General features: G+C 41.9%; 2 protein-coding genes across 5 annotated transcripts in view; both read right to left on the reverse strand.

The window, feature by feature from the left end:
• Window positions 1–62: 62 nt before the first annotated feature.
• LOC135105488 (ruvB-like 1) lies at window positions 63–5,027 on the reverse strand. The gene is made up of 8 exons (XM_064013616.1): window positions 4,776–5,027; window positions 4,550–4,678; window positions 3,032–3,206; window positions 2,682–2,884; window positions 2,081–2,249; window positions 1,561–1,759; window positions 972–1,166; window positions 63–538 (listed from the first exon to the last, which is right to left on the reverse strand). Exons 1-8 carry the CDS (start codon window positions 4,914–4,916, stop codon window positions 379–381), a joined length of 1,371 nt encoding a protein of 456 aa, XP_063869686.1. The 5' UTR covers window positions 4,917–5,027; the 3' UTR covers window positions 63–378.
• A 4,557-nt stretch (window positions 5,028–9,584) lies between these two features.
• The window catches only part of LOC135105490 (5-exo-hydroxycamphor dehydrogenase-like), a 10,492-nt gene continuing 1,313 nt past the window's right edge, over window positions 9,585–18,763 (reverse strand). For all 4 annotated transcript variants that reach the window (XM_064013618.1, XM_064013619.1, XM_064013620.1 and 1 more), the window contains exons 2-10: window positions 15,232–15,445; window positions 14,499–14,581; window positions 12,743–12,896; window positions 11,601–11,819; window positions 11,223–11,361; window positions 11,045–11,106; window positions 10,812–10,935; window positions 10,360–10,478; window positions 9,585–9,916 (exon numbers count right to left, since the gene is read on the reverse strand). In XM_064013618.1, the coding sequence (XP_063869688.1) occupies window positions 9,854–9,916; window positions 10,360–10,478; window positions 10,812–10,935; window positions 11,045–11,106; window positions 11,223–11,361; window positions 11,601–11,819; window positions 12,743–12,896; window positions 14,499–14,581; window positions 15,232–15,381 (1,113 nt within the window). In that variant the 5' untranslated portion in view covers window positions 15,382–15,445 and the 3' untranslated portion in view covers window positions 9,585–9,853. The remainder of the gene's footprint in view (window positions 9,917–10,359; window positions 10,479–10,811; window positions 10,936–11,044; window positions 11,107–11,222; window positions 11,362–11,600; window positions 11,820–12,742; window positions 12,897–14,498; window positions 14,582–15,231; window positions 15,446–18,763) is intronic.

Genomic DNA, 18,763 nt, shown 5'->3' on the forward strand with positions numbered 1-18,763 from the left:
GAGTTGAGCAGGCCAATTCATACACCATTAGGTCCCTAAGGTATTGAAGTAATAACAAAATACTTAAAAAAACACTTTTATTATATTTTTCACATTCAGCTCCTGGCATGTGACTTAAGATTATTATTATTTTTTTCAGATCATGTTCAAATTATTATTTTGGATGTTTACTTAAATACTTCACTTTCAAAACAAAATTTGCAAGGCAGCTTTTTTTCTGGAATGTATTAACATGTTAGCTTGTCTGTCAGATGACCAGTTTTTTATACATGATAATGAAACCAAAACTTACTGGCAGGAAGTTGCAGTCCTTAACCACAAAATTTATCTAGTTATTAATAACATCTGCTTCATAAGTATCCACCTGAAAGTTAACTATCACTTCATAAATTTTTCAGGGTTTTCTGCCAACATTTGTGCTGAGGTTTTTGCATCAATAAATAGATCAGCAGCTTCTCTTACATCTTCCGCAGTCACACTCTCATTTCCATTTTGTTGCGCCATGACATTTGAAGGTGTGAGAAGTCGCACAGCATATCTGAAATGATTAATGACATCATCATTACCATTATATTCTCTTTTCTGCAAAAGATAGCTCACTAAAATAGGATACAATGCCCTTTGAAACATATACCATGGTCTCACAGTTTTGGCTCGCTAGCTAAACTGGGAATGATATATTTATCTCTATAATGCCCCAGATGGTGGTAGTGGTTCCCTCTACTGGAACTTGTCCCTAGGATATATATATTTACAAGGTGAAGGTGGGGTAGACTACCATTCCTTGGAAAGGTCAGCCTGCTGCCAGTCTTTTCCCAATATTAATCTCAGGCTCTTTAGACAGTGGCAATGTATCTCTCTGTGTATAATATAATATCCTGTTATAACTATTGGCCACTGAGCAGAATATGATTACTTAAGTTAACAGTTTTGCAATGTACAAGATCAGATGTACACTGTGAATCACTTGCCTGAGTGATGCCTTTTCTGCAATACTGCTGAGTTCCTGTATGGCATTATTGTCAATCTTGATTCCTTCAGTCTGTGCACGGATCTGTATGATCTGAGACACCTCATCCTGTCCGTAGGGCTTCATACGTACAATAATGATGCGGTCAAGCAAGTCTCTGGGAATCCCATGTGCTGATACAACATCTCCTGTTCCTCTGCCAATGGAAATTCACATTATAAAGATGTTGGTGTGGAACTGTGTAAGAAAAGAAAGTTAACCATCAAAACATACTTTCAATTAAGGGAATACCTCAAGCAGCTTTTCAAATTTCATTATAAAAAATCCCATGCTACTAACTCAAACTCTGCTACCCCTGTGAACTAGAAATTGCAGAATCAGGATCAGGTTTACAATCACCCTGGGATAGTATATGAAAGATAGAATATAAAAGATGGTATGTGGTATGACAGAGGGCACCAACCCTTGAAGAGATCAGCAATTGCCATCATATTTCCCAGTCTGTTACTCATGCATCACAGGAAAGTAAAGAACAATTTATTTTCCTGTAAAACACAATAATCATCCCCAAAAAGTAACAAAAATCTTACTTGATAATACAGCGACCCCTGTTGGTAGCAAAAATAACAATGGGGGCAATTCTCGACTCCAAAGCACGGTGAAGGAAGGTGAAGCACTCAATGTCCAGCATGTGGACTTCATCAATGAAGAGGACACCAGGCACCAGCTCAGCAATGCCTTGATCTATGTACTTGTCTACCACTTTGTTGATCTCCAATCGAAGCTTTTCTGAAGAAGAAATCAACTGTCTTTGAATGGTCTTGGAACTTCATTCTCTCTCTCTCTAATTACCTTACTCTAGTGCATCTTCAGTGCCATATTATTCTTTCTCTGGATGATCACTTTCAATGCTCGCACTATCCATTGCATATATATGCACAAATAAGTTCCATTTAGGATTGTGCTGACTTTCAGTACATCAGTGCAGTTCTGCTGGAACAAAGGAATGGAATAACATGGAACAGGTCTGTTGGTTCAAAACAAGGTAGAAAAGACAGAAAAGAAAAAAAGGAAAGGAGAGGAGAGGAGGAGCAAGAGATAGCTCAATACCTGTTATCTCTGTCTTCCTGGGTTTCATGAGCTGGGACATCATGGAAAGAATATCCTGTCCTCCCTGAGGTTGAGCATTGGCCACGTCCAGGTCATGAAGTGTCACATCTTGGATCACCTCCTTTTTCTTGTGTACATCTCCCTTGGGCAGAGGCACATACTCTTCTGCCTGCAACACACAGAGCAAAGTAAGATATAGAAATATCCTTTGCTTCCACCCATGCCACCCACAGTGCTGATGACTGGCTATGGTCAGACCAACTTTTCATTTACAGGAGTAAAGCATAAATACTGTTTGAATGCTACAGCAGTCACTTTTAGCAATAGTACATCATCTAAGGAAATGAGGCATTTTGGGAGATCAGTAATTACTGGCAGATGTTTTTCATATGTGGAGTATTGTTATTTACCAGCCAGGTGTATAGAATGCATTTTTTACTAACACTAGGTATCTGATGATTTAACTTCATCAAAAGTTAAGGTGTATCAGAAAATATATAGGTACAACAGGATAGAATATTTACAGAAGCAAACTAGTTAAGCAAAAAATTCAGCATTTTGTTTCCAACACACACACACACACACACACACACACACCCACCTCTAAGTCAAACTCTGTGGCGTAGGTGTCTGAGCGTCCCTGCCTCTTGACAGCTCCAGAGTTGGCCTCCACATATATTACATCTCCTGTTTCCACTCGCTCCTTTTGCAGTGTTTCATAAATGCTTGGATCAAGCTTGAGCTGCTTGGTGCCTTTGGCTGTACGAAGCCCGATTATGACATGGCTCACAGTCTTCCCATAACCTTTTCAAGTAATAAACAAATACAATAAACATCATGGTTAATAACAGCTTCAGAATCTTCCTCCTTATAAGGGCCAGCAAAAAAGCATATATGTATCACAGGCATATTATGATGTATGATTGAATTCTCATTAGAGATCAACCTCACCCCCCATGGGATTCTCTGTCTCCACTGGAGTGAGCTCTGTCACTTCCCCTTCATACACCTCCTTCACTTCCTTGATGCGGAGACCAATGGCACGCCGGAAGTTCTCCATGAGGACTTCTGTTTTCTTCACCTCAGAACTGTACACTTCAGACCCAACCATTGGGCAGAAAGGAACCTGCCGACAAGATAGTCTGAGACCCCTAAACACAACCAATTTGTATAGTGCCAAGTGATGATCTGTGCCTCGCATGAATGCCACAGAATTTACTGATAATAAGATATCAATTTAGTGTAAATATAAAGAAATAAAACAAAAATGCCAGACTTTCGTCTGGCATTTTTGTTTTATTTTTATACTGTACTATACTGCCTGTAATATGAATCAGTACATTAATTTACAAAATAATTGTATCAGTACAAAATAGACCCTAAGAAATCTAAACCCGTACTGATAAAACTGCTGAAGACATTTCAGTCTGGCAAGCCACCATTAGATGGTCAAGGAAAACATATACAAGAAGGTATAAAACTGATTACTTATGATGGTTAAATTAAAGCTACCAAACCATTAGAGAACTTACAATTCACATTTCCAGATATAATTTATCCTCAGTTCTCACATGTGACAATTATCTAGTTTGTGGGAGAAGAATTTAATGCAACCAGCCTAAGGTGACCAGAGTCCCACTTTTTGGCAGGACAGTCCTGCTTTTTCAATGTCTGTCCTGCTTGTAGGAAAATGTCTCACTTTTTTAATGTCTGTCCTACTTTTTCATGGTCGTCCCACTTCAGATGCAAAACTGATAATCTTATCAAACCACCATTTCATTAGCTACTTATGAACTTTGTAGTGTACTTGTATGCATGTGCATGTATGTGGAGAGAGAGAGAGAGAGAGAGAGAGAGAGAGAGAGAGAGAGAGAGAGAGAGAGAGATGGTGAGGCAGATGGTTGTCCTGGTTCCTATCGATTCCAGCAAGTTATCAGTACATGTTATGTGGTGACTATCTAAAAATTACATATAATATTATTTAAATAATTTCTTTCTAACTCGCCTCAAATATGTACTGCAAGCAAGCTGAAGTCATTACACTCAGTTCATGCAGGACACTTAAGAGGTGTGTGTGTGTGTGTGTATATATATATATATATATATATATATATATATATATATATATATATATATATATATATATATATATATATATATATATTATAATGCCCTGCTTTTAACTCCATAAAATCTGGCCATATTAAATCAGCCACAAGTGTCACTTTAAATATAAAAAAAATAGCCTTACTCAAAATGCAAGTGCAGGTTACTAGTTCCACTCACACAGCCTATGTTTTGGCAACAAAGCCACTTAGTATTGAACTGGAGCAAAACCACTAAAGACTATTATGAAAGTTTTCTTATGATAGGACTAACCACAGGTGCCTTACATATAATTACAAGATATAATTGCTATGTTAAATTGTCAACATCTTTCCCTACTACTAAAAGCCGTCCACTCCTCACCTTGTTGCCCAGCTCCTGAGCAAGGGCAAGGGCGATGGCAGTCTTGCCAGTGCCTGGCGGCCCCGCAAACAGGGCAGCTCGACCAGACATCCTCTTGGTGCGAATCAGGTCAACCAGGTAGCCAGCGGCCTGTGTAGGAGAGCATGGCAATATTTACGCGTGTTATTCAATCTACAATCACCATTTACATACATGCTAGAGTGTCCGTGTGTAGTGTGTTGCTTACCTCCCTGGCTTGGGCCTGTCCCACTAGCCCTGCGGACGAAGGCTCGGCAGTGCCATCTTCTCTCAGGCCAAGACCTTTCACGTGCGAGTGTGCGTTGATTCGCTGGGTCTTGGTGGTGCTTTTGACCTCTTCTATCTTCATTGCGGTGGTGTGGTGGTGTGATGTGATGGTGTGCAGTCCCTCCCGCGTGGTAGGTAGTAGTGTTTACACGATCAGTGCTGCCGCCTGGCGTCAGTCACCGCCTCTTGTCGCCTTGGCAACGCTATGCTCGGTGCACGACTGCAAGGATGTAAAACAGTACAGTCTCTCATCCTTGCTCGCCTCTACTTTCCCTGCTAAAGTTAGGACACCTGCAGTGCCGCTGCCTTCATACCTTCATACCGAATTCATTGGCTGAAAGGTTTGTGCCTGTTTGCCAGGTACGTTTTCTAGGCAACTGAACATATTTATCACTTGCAGTTGCTTCAGGACATGGCAGGTCATAAATATTTTTTTTCCAATGATTATCTAATTCTTTTGGAACTCAACACTTGCAACTGATACGACTTCCTCTGGTAGCGAATATTAATCGTCAACAACTCGGTATGAAAAATGCTTACGGACATCCAATCTCTGTGTATATATATATATATATATATATATATATATATATATATATATATATATATATATATATATATATATATATATATATATATATATATATATATATATATATATATATCAACTTCAGGCAGTGTCCTCGTGTGTTTATGTCTTAGAATAAAAATAAGTAAATAAATAAATAGATGAATGAGTAGAAAAAAAAAAAACTTTCCTCTCCACTTCTCATAAGTCCATTGCATCCATCTTTTCACCGACTCACACTCACCCACCCACCTCCATTAGCCCACTCATCCAGCCACCCACTCAACACTCACCAATCTATCCACCGCACACCAACTACAGGCTCACCCACCCATCCATCATCCCACCTACACTAGTCAATCCATCCACCCTACCATCCACTATACCTTGACCTACCCATCCATAAACACAACCACCCACTAAATCTTCCACCCATCCATCCAATGTCCACTGACTCTTCCCAAAAATCTACTCATTAATACTCATCCACGCAACTACCCCAGCCTGAGAGCCTGGGGATGAGGACTTGAAGATGTACTCTCCTGCTGCAGCCATGGAAACTGAAGCCCCCGTGGAACAGCAGCAGCAGAGAGAGCAGAGAGATTACTTGCAGTTACTCGACCCTTTCACATTGGGGTAACCAGAGACCGCCACCGGTGGCATCGTGTGAAAGGGGCCTTAGACGATTTTCAGTTTGTGCAGGAAGTATAAAAAAAAAAATATCATGAACAACAGGCAAATTTAATGAGTTATAATTTCTCAGTCATATGGTAATGGATTTATCTACAATTAGAATTTCACATATAGAAGATAAGCATTTTATTTTCTCGTTTGCTCCACTGAAATACATTAGGTTACATTAAAGAGAGAGAGAGAGAGAGAGAGAGAGAGAGAGAGAGAGAGAGAGAGAGAGAGAGAGAGAGAGAGAGAGAGAGAGCAGTCCTTACATACATGGCGGTTCACTATCTCCTTCTACAGGTGTTGTGATCAGTGTTACATATCACCAGTGTCTTATATGGATGTTGTGATTATCTCTACCTAAAGGTTTACCAGTAGTTCCTATGGCTATTGTAGTAATAGCCACCGTAGCCACCGTAGTAAGGGCGTTGCTGATGGTAGTAGTGGCTCCTGGGATAGTAGGAGCGGCGCTTTTTGTGCCATCCCCAAGGTTCAGGGTCAGGATTTGGCAGAGCTGCTGACTCCCATGCCAATAGACACAAGAGGACCACCACAGTCACTGCCAGTAAACTTGTCTGGAAAGATATCAAAACCATTCAAATGTTTACTTGGCGTCGTATGATATTTCTTGTCACACCATTTTAATGTTAGTCCAGTGGGTCTCTTTCTCCCACTCTTTGCCGTTTTGAGGTAAGAAAATCAATGGTGCCAGAAAACAACGAACTTTATGCTTATGACAAGATCAAACTTTAGAGGGACTACTCTCAATAGAATTCATGCGTATAAAAATAATGGGTAAATATTTAATAATTAATATGAGTCGTACGAGTAGAGTACTAATGGTACCATCCATTTTGTACTTGCAAATTGTTATTAAATTTATATATCGTTTGAGATCACAATAAAAGAAAATAACTCTGTCACTCATATCAGTGTGCTAATTGTCAATTGTGGATCAGCAACTCATGAATCTCTATTAAGTCATCTTACGGGAAGACTTTCATTGGCTGAGAAAAAGACTTAAGCTGAAAACAACAATATGTTTAAAAAAAAAAAAGTGGTCTTCATGAAAACGAAAAATAACGAAGAGCGACTACTGTATCACCAAATATAACATAATACTTACCAGTTTCATGTTGATGCAGGAGTCGATGCAAAAGTGAGGTGGAAAGTTGGATGTGCTGTATATATACTGTGAGAGACAGGTGGGCCGGGATCTGTGCTGGAAGGTCATGGACATGGGGATGCCTTGGCTTGCCAGGACAATAGAGGTTTCACTTCCGTACAGTCATATAAATGGTATCTTGCATATCCTGGACGTACTTACCATAAAAAGTACTGGTGAAGAGAAGAAAATTAAGATTCGTAATTTGAAACTTTTTTTTTTCTCTCATAAGGATTATTTTCGAAGACCACGAAAGATATTATTGATCAAATTCTCGTTAGTGCGACAGAATCCGTGCGAAATTATCACTAGAATTATGAATGCACACCCAACAACTTACACTAGATGCTATTAAAGATAACAGATAAGTAGAAATGTTTGAGAATGCGCTTTCAGGATATTAAGACAATAGGGAAAATAAAAGATGATGACTGTTATATGTCTTGAGCGCTGCATACGTTCAAGGTCATAGACTCATCACTACTCCTTTAATAACCGACCATGAACTCCATCTGCATGTGAAGAAACAGAATACATAGACTAATCACACACACACACACACACACAAAACATATATATATATATATATATATATATATATATATATATATATATATATATATATATATATATATATATATATATATATATATATATATATATATATATATATATATATATATATATATATATATATATATATATATATATATATATATATATATATACACACACACACACACAACATTATTATACCTCTTGGTCCATAGCCAAACAAAAAACAATGCTAGAATAAGTAGATCAATAAAATCAGTTCCACCTCCCAACCTGTCTGTCTGTTTTCATGACTTTCCCGAATGTTCTCACGACTGTAGTAATAAAAATAAACTTTCTGCACTATCAGTTGGAAAAATGAGTAGTGAAGCAGGTCTCATAAATGTTTCGAGCCGGGGTTTTCGTATCGTTTCGCATCGTGTGGGTTCGATGCCTCGAACCATGGGTCCAGGGTTATGTAAGGAGATTTCTAAAAGGAACTGTGTTAGATCGCCATGCATCACGGTGGTTGGCTCATTTGCTAAGTAAAGCCTTAAGACGACGAAGGCTGTTTCTGTACCCTGCACTACACTGAGTAGATAAATAAGTAAATAAACGCCCTTGGAAAAAGGTGAATAATTTCTGCATTCTCAAACATTTCTGCATTATCATCTCTCGACTACTCCTTCCCGTCCCCTTAGTATGCCACTGAGGAATGTATTATAATGCAATTTCAGGCTTAATGGGCAGGAAAAACGTAGATGCTAGAAACATCTCTGGTCCCACTGTGGCTGAAACTGCATCTTACCTTTGCCTTCCTCAGTTATCACGATGGAAGCTTGTTATTGTCTTCCATTATTTTAAATGATTTGGTTTTATTAGGCAGGGAGAGCCCATGGAGAATAAGCCAGTGTATTATTAGCATGTTCCCTTCCTTTGCTCCGCTAAACATACATTCACCCTGTTACGTGGGCCTCATTATTTCCTCTATGTAATTTTGACGCACGGTGCTCTGCGGTGTGAAATTGTAATGTGGTGCCAGGGTGTTCAAGTGCCCCATTGTCTCAAAGGCTGTTCGCAAACTCCTTTCTGGTTCGGTGTGAATCAGTGGTGGTGTGTGGCATTTATCAAGCGAGTTAGGTAAGCGCGGCCAGCTGCAGGATAGAGGACAATCAGCAAGGAGTGGATTGCTACTCTCTAGACTCCTTGATGGTCAGGCAGACACTTCAGGGAGGTTCTGGTGTTCTTGTTGGTGCCTTCGAAGGTTGTATCTTGCCGCTGGCAGGTCGTCACTGTAACGTTGGTAAGTATACCCGGCACTCTCTTCTTTTGTGTGTTTTCCCGCATTCATATATCTTAATTCTTTGGAGATTTCGTATCCTGTACTATAACAAATTACGTGTCAGCAATAGTTTTCATTGTGTGTAATGTAGATACTTGCGTTCATTATATTGACAATATTAGGTGGCTCATTCACTTTCTTTGAATCTGATTGTTATTAAATGGTATTTTTATTTATTTACTTATTTAATTTTTGTTTCATTGACTGTTGGGTATTCAAATCTCTATTCAGATCCCTTAGTGGTGTTTTTGGCCACAATTACAACTTCCATATCGTAACACCACCAACGATTGTTCTGTTTCGCTGTGGTCTATGACCATGACCCAGCCGTTCCTTCCTCATAACGCAACCTCTAAATTCTCAGACTACCTCTGCACTTAATAGGGTCAGTGCACGTAGAATATAGATTTGTATTTACATACACGTATTTATATACAGGTATCTTGTGGATATTAAAACACAATTTTCTTTTTTTGCAGTTGTTTTATTTGCGGTGTTTATCAAAGGTAGACCAAATCCTGTGTTAACTGAAGTTATCCCAGTCTAGCTTGACTCAAGACGCAGTGCATTTATAAAACACTGAAAACACTTTAGTATGTGAGACTAGAATGATTTACATAGCTTTTTTGTAGCACACACACACACACACACACACACACACACACACACACACACACACACACACACACACACACACACACACACACACACACACACACACACCTTATTGCATCACTGCTGAGGGTTGACTCCCACGCGGAAGAACTGGCCACTTCGGGCAGCTTCCACGGCACACTGAAATGTTGCACGCCATCCTCATTAATGTCTCCTTCTCCACCACCTTTTCTCCTCCATCTCTTTCTCCACCACCACCTCCTTCTCCACTACCTTTCTTCCTCTACATCCTCCTCCTTCTAAAAAAAAAAAAAAAAAAAAAAAAAAAAACTACTTTGGTAAGGTTATGTCATCATGAGCCATACAGGCATTCCGTAACAGTAATATAATATCAAGAGCCTGAGCTAACTGTGCAACAACTTGAGCTGACTTTATATCACCATCGTGCAAAACTGTAGCCTTCCACATTAAAAAAAAAAAAAGTTTTATTGGTAATTTTCCGAACATATATTACTTCAGATTTTGAACGAAATGTAAAACCAAGAATCTAGAAGTAGAGATACTGTTATTTTCATATATTTTCTCTTGGAATATAAGTTTTCCCGCCCCACTCACTGACTCACCCTGAAGTCCGAGAGTGGGTAGACGAGCCCGACTAGAGAGGCGAAGGGGTAGCGGTCGTGGTGGCGCTCCATGAAGGTCACAGCCTGATGGAGATGCTTGGCCGTGTAGTTGTGCACGCCTGACCGAGGGGGAGGATTGGGAAGGAATGAGGTTAGGGAAGGACTTAAGGACTGTTTATAGCTATGGCAGTTAGTTTTTGAATAACTCCTTTTGGTTGTATTCTTTAGGGGCTGGTACTTAAGTGGATATTTTTTTTTCTTTACCATTCTCTTCAGACATTGACCAGAGCCCCTTCTACATAAAAAAATATATATAAATAAATGATAGTAATAAATAAAAATAAAATGAAATAAATTAATAAAACATGAGAAGACGAAGAAAAAGAAAGAGGGTATTGATGATGATGATGATGATGATGATGAGGAGGAGGAGGAGGAGAAGGAGAACTTACCCACGACCGTCAGGCACTTGAGCACTAGAGCGGTGACAGGCAGGTGTGCATCGGAGGGACACACAAGGCCCACCAGCACGTAGGTCCCGCCCTCCCTCAGAACTCTCACGCCCTGGCTCACCACCTAGGGAGAGGCGCTCGGTGTGAGAGAGAGAGAGAGAGAGAGAGAGAGAGAGAGAGAGAGAGAGAGAGAGAGAGAGAGAGAGAGAGAGAGAGAGATTATTTTTGCCTACCTCTTTATTGCCGCACACTTCGAAGACCACATCGACGCTGCCCGCGGGAATCACCTCCTCCTCTGCGTGTAGAGAAACAAAACAGTTCATGTGGCTCCTGGCAGCGTCAATTTATGCCTCCTCCTCCTCCTTCTCCTCCTCCTCTTCCTCCTCCTCCTCCTCCTCCTCCTCCTCTTACCTTGATCAGGATGCACTGGGATGGCTCCGAAATCCACCACTCTCGTCAGTCTCACTCTGTTGACGTCCACACAGAACACCTTGGAGAATCCCGCCTCCTTAAGCAGGGCGGAGGCGTACAGTCCCAGCATGCCTGCCCCCTGGGGAGGAAAGGTGCGGCGCGTGTCCACTGTTACTGTGTATGATACTGGCGCTCTCTGATGTCATGCCATGTCATATCATGAGAGATTTACATACTGTAGAGTTACATAGAAAAACAGGCCACAGCAGACCTCGCGGTCCTCATGAGGTGAGAGAGAGAGAGAGAGAGAGAGAGAGAGAGAGAGAGAGAGAGAGAGAGAGAGAGAGAGAGAGAGAGAGAGAGAGAAATGTTATTTACCTGCACTAGGGCCACGGACGCCCCAGGCTGGCCCAGAGGCGGCGAGGGCGGCACTTTGGAGAGTGCATTGACCATGGTGGCAAGGGCACAGTTGATGGGGGCAGCTAGTGTGGGCGTGAGGGCGGGGGGCAGAGGAACCACTGGTGTACCAGGGGGACACAGGACGTGGGTGGAGTATGTCCCGAAGAGAGGGGCGGCGGACACCACGGTGTGTCCACACTGGGCGTGCGGGCCGCCATGGACAGGGGGCAATGAAGTGATAAACTGTGTGTGGTGTGTGTGTGTGTGTGTGTGTGTGTGTGTGTGTGTGTGTGTGTGTGTGTGTGTGTGTGTGTGTGTGTGTGTGTGTGTGTGTGAATGGCTTTTATGTGCATGTATACCTGTTTTTAAGTTGAAAGTTTACATTTTATTTAAGGAAGATAATCTGTTTCGAAATGCATCTATATCTATATCTATCTATCCATCTATCTATCTCTCTGTTTGTCTATCTATCTATCTATCTATCTATTTATCTATCTATCTATGTATCTATCTATCTGTATCTCTCTCTCTCTCTCTCTCTCTCTCTTTATATATATATATATATATATATATATATATATATATATATATATATATATATATATATATATATATATATATATATATATATATATAAAATGGACTTTGCCTTAACCACATAGGTACGTAGTGCGTAGTGGTGGTACAATACTTGATGTGATTAATGGCAAGTGAGAGAGAGCTAGGATGTCAAGCTATAGCAATACAGCCTGTACTGAGGTTGCCTTATACGGCGGTTCGTTGGGTTGAAGAAAGAGTCATATATTTTCCTTGAGGGGGAGCAAGGCCAGTGTTTGGAGGAGTTTCTCTGTTACGACCTGAGAGGTTCCAACTCGAGCACTCAGTACATCAATGTTATATAGCTGGCTTATTTACTGCGAATCATCTGCGGTATGGCAAATATGAAAAATTAGCTGGTTCGTTTGCAAATTCATCTCAAGTATAAGAAACTTCAAACTTTACAAGACTTCCTTACAAAATTTGATGTTCCCTCAAGAAAGTTCAAGGAACCCAACTATTCACCTCAGAGCGACGCCGCTGCTCCCTGCTCCTCATTTTTACTATTCCTCGTCATAACTCACCTTCTGAAGCGTCTTGCATTTGTTCTCCAGCCCAATGGAACAGTGGAGGCACTTGTTGCACGAGGCACACACGCCCCACGTTACCCGCTGGCCCTCCCGCAATCCCTCTCTCGCCGAGGCTATCACCAGACCGCTGCCCTCGTGGCCCAGTACACTGGTGGGTGGCAGAGGAAAGACAATCCATCCATTAAGATAATCCATCCATTAAGATAACCGGGAGCATAATGGTACCGGTAATTTTAACCATATTTAGTTAACCGGGCATAATCATTCATTCTGTCAGCCTTCCAGTATCTAAGTCAGCTAGACCCGCACCAAGCTAGCCACTCAGCAACTAAATGGTAAATTAGGCAGACAAAGACAAACGATCACTCTCCTCTGGCCTCCACACACAGTCAGGGGAGACGCAATAAGGTAGAGGGTCGATTCGACACTCACTGAAGTCAATAAATATCCTCTCCTTGTGCTGTGAAGGCTGTGCTGTTTTTCAAAGTGATTGTGGATCAGTCTCAGGTTTCAGACGATGGGAGGAAGGGAGTAGGTGGAAAGAGTGGAGGGATAATGGAAGACTGAGGAGGGAAGTGGATGTATATGAGGTAAAGGAGATACGACAGAGAACTTAGGATGATAAATGGACGGAAAATTGATAATATAAATAGAAAGGTAGTGGTGGTGGTGAAGATACATAAACGGACACAGAGAAAAGGGGTTGAGTGGTGGTGGACGACTGGGGAGGAAAGAGGAGGGGTAGGATAATAAAACAAATATATATGTAATCAGAGGTCGAGGAATGCCAGGTGGTGGTGCAATATAGACACATGAACACAAACGCAAGATTCCAGCCTAAATATTCCTTCCAACTGGTTTATTTTTAACACAGACATAGTATGGCTTCTCTCTCTCTCTCTCTCTCTCTCTCTCTCTCTCTCTCTCTCTCTCTCTCTCTCTCTCTCTCTCTCTCTCTCTCTTTCTCTCTCTCTGCAAGTTGTCACATAAACAGTTCAGTAATATCATAACATGTTGACATTACTTTCTACACATTTCCATGCGAGGCGCCCCAAGTAATTTCATTTGCACACAAGCGTTGAAAGAATAACAAGATAGAAACATCAATATTTATCACAACCTTCTCATCATTCTCCTCTTGATAAGAAAAAAAAGTATTGAGTGGTTAAGTGAGTATACCATCTTTTTTTTATTCAATTACTATTTTTTCTATTATTTTTTTCCCTTCCCCTGCCTCTCTAAAGCATGATACTCTTACTATTATGGTTTTCTATCCATCCTTCCCATGCCTCTATATTTAATGGTCGGTTGAAATTGATAACAGATATTTTTTTCTTTATGAAATTTTAATGCGTTTTGTTCTCTGCTCCCTCTCAAATAGCTCGAGGAAGGTAACTGGCTCACGTGGAGGTGTGTGTGTGTGTGTGTGTGTGTGTGTGTGTGTGTGTGTGTGTGTGTGTGTGTGTGTGAAGGAAGTGAAAGTGAACAGAGAGAGGCTTGGCGTTTGTTTTCTCAGCCCAATGTGTGTGCGTGTGTGTGTGTGTGTATGTGTACTGTACGCGCAGATACTTCCGTGTCTATATTGGGGGTGGGGGGCGTGCTCGAGTTAGTGTGGATTTCTTCACGTTCCTCACTGTGAAGGTAAGTACAGACGTGAAGATAAACTGTGAGAATCGTTTTGTCGTGGTTAGTGACAGACGCAGAGAGAGAGAGAGAGAGAGAGAGAGAGAGAGAGAGGATTTAATCTTACCAGGGTTGTGATGTGGTTCTGGTTCCGTTCAGGGTGTGTAAGTCTGAGCCGCAGATTGTTGCCAGCTCCACCTTGACGAGCACCTGCAGGAAGACACCGACCTGTTTGTATGCTCACGCAAGTACACACACACACACACACACACAATTTGAATTGCGGGCATGTGCGCAAAAGGGCCATTTGTGACGCATCATACGTAAGTGATACTACTGCTGCTACTACTACTGTTACTACTACTACTACTACTACTACTACTACTACTACTACTACTACTACTACTACTACTACTACTACTCTTGTTACTACTACTACTATTACTACTACTACTATACTATTACTGCTGCTGCTGCTGCTGCTTTCACTCTTCCTCCTACCTTCTTCTCCTCCTCCTACCACTACTACTACTACTACTACTACTACTACTACTACTACTACTACTACTATTATTACTAGGTACTACTACTACTATTGTTACTAGGAGTACTACTACTACTACTACTACTACTACTACTACTACTACTGCTACTATTACTAATTATTACTACTGCTACTACTGCTACTACTTCTACTACTACTACTACTACTACTACTACTACTACTTCTGAATAACAAGTACAACCAGCAAATCTCAATACTTTAGTACCGCACCATTCACAGGAACGCTCACTTGTGGAGTTAATTGCCAGCATATCAACTTTTACATAATACAGGTGAGGAATACACATTCACTCACCTGGCCAGGGGTGAGGCGGGCAGGTAGGCGGGTAGACTCGGTGACGAAGGCAGGTGATCTTTCCCGCCCGAGGAAGACGATAGAGCGGCCGTAGGGGTTCTGTTCGTGGGTAGGCGTGCAGGTGTCCGAGGTACCGTTCTCCTCACTCATCCTGACGAAATCGTAGCTACAGAGTGGTGCAGGTCAGGCGTTCTTGGGGGCGTCAGTGTACCGTCTGGAAACGTTATTGAGTTATTAGTGAGGGTAAGGGTGACTACCGTTTGAAAAGCTGGTTGGGATGTTGATGCGGCTGTGGGCCTACCGTCTGAAACACTGGTGGGCAGTTGGTGTGCGTGTGACTGTACCATTTCAAAAGCTGGTTGGGCTGTCTCTGGAGTGCATTTAAAATCTCTCTCTCTCTCTCTCTCTCTCTCTCTCTCTCTCTCTCTCCTCTCTCTCTCTCTCCTCTCTCTCTCTCTCTCTCTCTCTCTCTCTCTCTCTCCTCAGAAACACGGAAGGAGACGCCTCGCAGAAGTCTGTACTCTGCACTGGGTTTCCCCTCCAGAGAACATTAACAACAAGCCAATTTGCAGCTGTGATACGTCAAAAGAATTACAGGCACCTGGAATCTTTTAAGTGGCTTTCATTGTTTTCTTCTCTTGGTAAAAAATCACGACTATAAAGGGAGGTGTGCCGCGCATATGGTGTGCATGCATATGTTTATACACAAAGCCTTGTTCATCCTATGTTTGTTTGCAGGACGAACAATGTCTGGTTTGAATGTTACGTAAAAGTCATCAGGATACATCTTAGTAAAGGACAGGAAGTGACGTAGCCAGGTAGAAAGGAAGCGACACATTAACATTCTACCTCCCTAACATATCATTTCCGTCATCTCCCCCTTTCTCTTTCTTTCTTCGCGACTTCCTCTTCCTCCTCCTTCAGCTTCTCTAGCTCCTCTTCCTCCTCCTTCTTCTCCACCTTTATATGTATATATATATATATATATATATATATATATATATATATATATATATATATATATATATATATATATATATATATATATATGTGTGTGTGTGTGTGTGTGTATGTGTGTGTGTGTGTTTATCTGCCTATTTATCCGTGTCTGTCTGCATATCTACTTTCTCTCTCTCTCTATCTCTCTCTCTCTCTCTGGGCCTCCTAAGCAGATCGTGGGTGGTGAAGGTGAGGTGGAGAGGCTCACAAGTGTTAGAGTTTCTCACTTGTGTGATGCAATGTGGCCCTGCGATGGATAGGGAGGCGTCTCTGTCTGTCAGTGTTTTTCTGATCTTTATATAACGATATTTACTCGCCTTTGTGATCATCCAATCGTTTTCTTAATATATAAATACTGACTTTCTGTAGGATGATGCTGATGCTGATGCTGATGATGGTGATGGTGAAAGGAGGAGGGGAGCAGAAGTAGGAAAAAATGTAGAATATACGTACGACTACTGGAGGAAGAGGAGGGGGAGGATGAGAAGGAGGAGGAGGAGGAGGAGGAGGAGGAGGAGGAGGAGGAGGAGGAGGAGGAGGAGGAGGAGGGTTAAAAGTAAGAAAAAGAGAATTAAGAGTGAGAAGAAGAGGAGTAGGAGGAGGAGTAGGAGGAGGAGGAGGAAGAAGAGTCAGAGACGGAGAAGTAAGACGGAACAAAACTACGTACATTTCAATAACTTCTTTAAGAAATACACTCTATGGCGAATTGAGTAAGAAAAAAAAAACAAAAAAAACATCGTTGCGGTGAGCGGGAGTGAGACTTGCCGAGTGAACCTATTCTTTCTGCAGTCTCAACATCTATTACCTCCTACTTGACCTCCGCGCATCTTATCAGGTGTTGATGATCTTCGCAGGAGGCAGACAGGTTAGTACTTCCTGACGCCACATCGTGAGTCTTCTCGTCACTCACCACGTATAAGGAAGGATGGTATTAGGATGTCAGTGCAGTCAGTTGCTAGCCATCGTACAAACAAAGGTGGGAGTGTAGTAAGCTGCACGTGATGTGGCCCAGCGCGTTCCAGGACGAGTAATGATGATAAATTCACTAACACTAAGCAAGGAGGAGTTTGATAACGGCGTGACAAAGCTAATGTAGTTATTATGATTATTCTTCACTGAAACTCCTCCTCCTCCTCCTCCTCCTCCTCCTCCTCCTCCTCCTCCTCTATCTCCTTCTCTATCTGGCGCCACTGCACTTAAGTGTAGACGAGTTATAATGAAAATTCGCTGATATCAAGCAAGGAAAGAATTTGGTAGCAACGTGACGAAGCTATTGTTGTTATTATAATATACATTTCCTCACAAACTCTTCCTCTTCCATTTCCTCCTCCTCCTCCTCCTCTAACTGACGCCTCTGCATATAAGCGAAGCATTGGGGAGAATATCAAATCAACCTCATTGTTTATATCAAGAGCTTAACGTTTACTTGGTTTATTTGCTTTGCATGTTGATCTTTCCAAGTGGGAAGGAGATGGAGGGAAGGCAAGAGACACCATTATCTCGGGTAGGAAGCTTTGTACGGATGCATGTACTGGGAGAGAGGAAGGCTGGAAAAAAGGCAAGTGGCGAAAATGTATGGCACACAGGCAGCTGAGAGAGCACGTGAGGATTAGAGGAGAGCGGGGAGAGAGGGAGTGAGGGGAGGGAAGCTTGGGGGAGAGTTTAGAGTGGCTGGGTGAAGAGGAAGGGGGAGATTGATAGTTGAGGCACGAGGCAGTGGGAATGGTGCTAGTGGAAGAGTGCAGGACTGGTTGGATGGGTGGTGTAAGGAGGGGCCAGTGTGGTGTGTGGGTGTGAATATACGTATGTGTTTGTCACGAAATACATGAGACAGTCAGAATAGTGCTAGTGAAGGAGGGCGGGGCTGGATGAACGGGTGCTGTGAGGAGGGGCGAGTGTGGTGTGTGGGGTGTTGGAGTGTACTGATGTGTTTGACTGTCACGAGATAAGGAATGCAGGACACTTGCCCTTGTCTTTCTCTCACAACCCCAGAGCCAGTTACTACCCACGCAGATTATTTTCGTTCACTTCACTCGTACGTTTCACATTAATTCTCCTGAAGTTTTAAGGCGCTTACTGTAACTATTATAAGGTACACACACACACACACACACACACACACACACACACACACACACACACACACGTATCGCAAAACCTACATCTTCTATCTTGATGAGAGTGAGTTGCCATGACGGGACTCTCTCTCACTCAAGGGCCAGCCATCTATGATATCATATCCATATGTACTCGTATTCTTCACTCCTCAATCCCAGCATTATTATACGAGGACACGTAGTTAAGTAAGGGTCCATTTTACGGATGATTTGATTAATAAAACATTCATAGCGCTGTAGAGTTTTGACGAGGAATGCGTAGGTAACTCGGTATTATTAGTAAATCTTTAGGATGGCTTGAAGTCCACGCCACGCCAGCATGAAATGAATACAACCACGAGCTCTCTGGGTGCAAGGGAAGCCCTGCACTGACCACCACATGAGCATTAGTGTTAGGCGGCTGTGATGTGCTGTGT

This window comes from Scylla paramamosain, chromosome 12 (assembly GCF_035594125.1).
Source record: "Scylla paramamosain isolate STU-SP2022 chromosome 12, ASM3559412v1, whole genome shotgun sequence".
NCBI classification, from domain to species: Eukaryota; Metazoa; Arthropoda; class Malacostraca; order Decapoda; family Portunidae; genus Scylla; species Scylla paramamosain.